At 32.5% G+C, this 2,679-nt stretch overlaps 1 protein-coding gene across 1 annotated transcript; it reads right to left on the minus strand.

Moving 5' to 3' along the window:
• Positions 1-320: 320 nt before the first annotated feature.
• On the minus strand, positions 321-2,674 carry LOC149137148 (cytosolic 5'-nucleotidase 3A-like; the record flags this gene model as incomplete). Its single annotated transcript, XM_089338658.1, has 2 exons — positions 321-505; positions 2,579-2,674. Coding segments are annotated over 2 exons (210 nt in total), but the record flags the coding sequence as incomplete, so codon positions are not given.
• Between the last annotated feature and the right edge of the window lie 5 nt (positions 2,675-2,679).

Here is a 2,679-nt window from a genome sequence, read left to right on the forward strand (position 1 = left end):
ACACTTAGTCGTGCTCAAAAAAGATTTTAATTTAGACTCTGATATCTTTACAGGGTATTGATTCTACATGGTAAAGAAAGCCTATAAGAGGGATCATATTTAAAATATTTAATGTATCTAATTTGTTTATCTGCGTAATTGCCCCCCCCCTCTCTCTATATATATACACACACATACACACTTTAAGTATATTTATAGCTGCTTTTTTTTCTGCATTTATTACACTCTTATAATTTGAAACAACTTCATTAAAGAGTGTATTAGACTAAGTTATCAACAGATGTCTAATGTGAGTCAAAATAAAATTAAAAACAAACAAATGATTTTAAAATTATTTAATTAAAGGTTTCAAATAATTTTCTAATGAACGTTAAAGAAACTTTGTTAAGGTTCAGACTTTATTATCGGTCATTCTTTTCATTAATGCATTCATTAGGTCCACATTTTCGGTTTTTACCAAAACAATATCAAATGCATTTTTGTATATCTCCAAACTTTCATCAACCTAGAAAAAAAAAATGAGATAACATCAGAAATAAATATATTTGAGCAAACATAGAATCTGGAAGATTCATTTGGAAAATGAAGTCTTCTATTATCTGTGTTAGCTGATATATATATACATATATATATATATATATATATATATATATATATATATATATATATGAGAGAGAGAGAGAGAGAGACAGAAAGAGCAGCATTAGCACCAAGCAGTAATGAGGAATAAACAAAGTTAAGGTTGGTTTAAATATATTTGTGACATTTTACCAACTTAAGGTAAATTCACTACAGTTGTCATGGGGAAAAATTCTCTCTTATGGTAAAAAGTGTAAAAACACCATATCTGCTCAGTGCTTCATCCCAGCAGGTTCCCAAACATGTTTCTGGCTCTTTAGCCTTCCTCAATGAAAAATAGCGAAAGGAGATAACCCTGAATGGATTCAAAGCTGTAACTTAACATAAAAAAAAGTTAACATCATTGACCAAGTTGTGCTCATGGACAACCTTGTCAGAATAACTGCTTGGCTCTGATGCTGCTATTTTTTGTTCTGACTTTAATTTATCAGCCCCAATGGGATGAAAAGCAAAGTGGACTTCAGCAGGATATGAACTCAAAATGTAAGTATCTTTCTGTATTTTGAGTGCAAAATGCACAATACTGTTTTTTTATGCCAAAGATGCAGAAGTAACATAATAAAATTTATAACACACTAACACTAAGAGAGAACCTTTGTAAAACTGAATTTAACAAAAGCTAAAAGTTTTGGTCTGCTAATAGTTTGGCTCTTAATATAAAGAATTCAATGATGGGAATGTAAAGAGATGTGAGCAAGATGGGATAAGAAACAAAATCAAGACTATTCTTTATTCATTGCGAATATAATGTATTTAGTTACATCCCTTTATGTTCTGAGTTTCAATTCCTGTGTTGGACAAAATGCCTAGTGGCATTTCTTCCAGCATTGTCTGTTCCAATTCCTCCACTGCCAATTTTGCTTTCCATTGGTGAGCTGGCCAAACCATTACCACACTGAACAAAATGCCCAGTAGTGTTCCTTTCAGCTCCTTATCTTCTAAGCTCAATCTTACCTTTCATCCTTTTGGGGTCAATAAAATAAAGTACCAATCAAGCACCGGAGTCAATGTAATTGACTTCTTTGCTCCCTTAAAATTCCTGACCTTGTGCCAAAATTTGAAACCATTATAATAATTATCATAAATTACATAACTAGAGGTTGGCATCAGATTGAGTTCAGGATATAGCTGAAAGATTCCTGAATTCATATTGTCATTGATGCTGTATATAGTGTTTATAACAAAAAAAACCATGATGAGGTACAGACCACTATTTATCATGTGCAATACTGAATAATCTTTTACTTGTTTCAGCCACTAGACTGCAGCCATGCTGGGACACCACCTTCAAAGGTGTAGTCAAAGAAATCAACCTCAGTATATATTTCTAAGTCTGGTACTTATTCTATCAGTCCCTTTCACTAAACTAGTAAGCTATGGGGACATAAACAAACCAACACCAGTTGTCAAGCAGTAGTGGAGGATAAATACATATACACACACATTTTATACATACATACATATATATATATATATATATATATATAAACAATGGGTTTCCACACAGTTTCTGTCTACTAAATTCCCTCACATGGCATTAGTCAGCCTGGGGATATAGTAGATAACACAAGCCATGCACTGGGACTGAATCTGAAACCACATGGTTGCAAAGCAAGCTCCTCAACCATATGGCCATGCCTGTGCCAATCAGTAATAATAAATGACATTTATAAGGGGTTTGGAGATACAGCCAATATAACTGGTAATTAGTTTATTAGTCAAGGGAAAAGAAACACAAATTTAACCTAAAAGGGTGAGGCATTAAAATTAGATAACAAAATTCATGGTTACTTTCATCCTTGTTTATCACCATCACTATAATCATCATTAGAATAGTCATCTCTTTAAAGCTTATATGAGGAGGAATCTATTACAAAATGTATATACAGTTTAATTAAAAAGAAAAAAAAACAAAGAGGAAAAAGAAAAAAGCTTGTACCCTTTCATTGAGGTAGCCAATTTTAAGAATTGTAGAACTGTCTTTGGCTCCATCTGCTAAGTGCAAGTCACCAACAGAGTCACCTAACAGTATTATGTTTG

Source organism: Octopus bimaculoides, chromosome 2, assembly GCF_046866305.1.
Source record: "Octopus bimaculoides isolate indiv1 chromosome 2, ASM4686630v1, whole genome shotgun sequence".
Classification (NCBI taxonomy): Eukaryota; Metazoa; Mollusca; class Cephalopoda; order Octopoda; family Octopodidae; genus Octopus; species Octopus bimaculoides.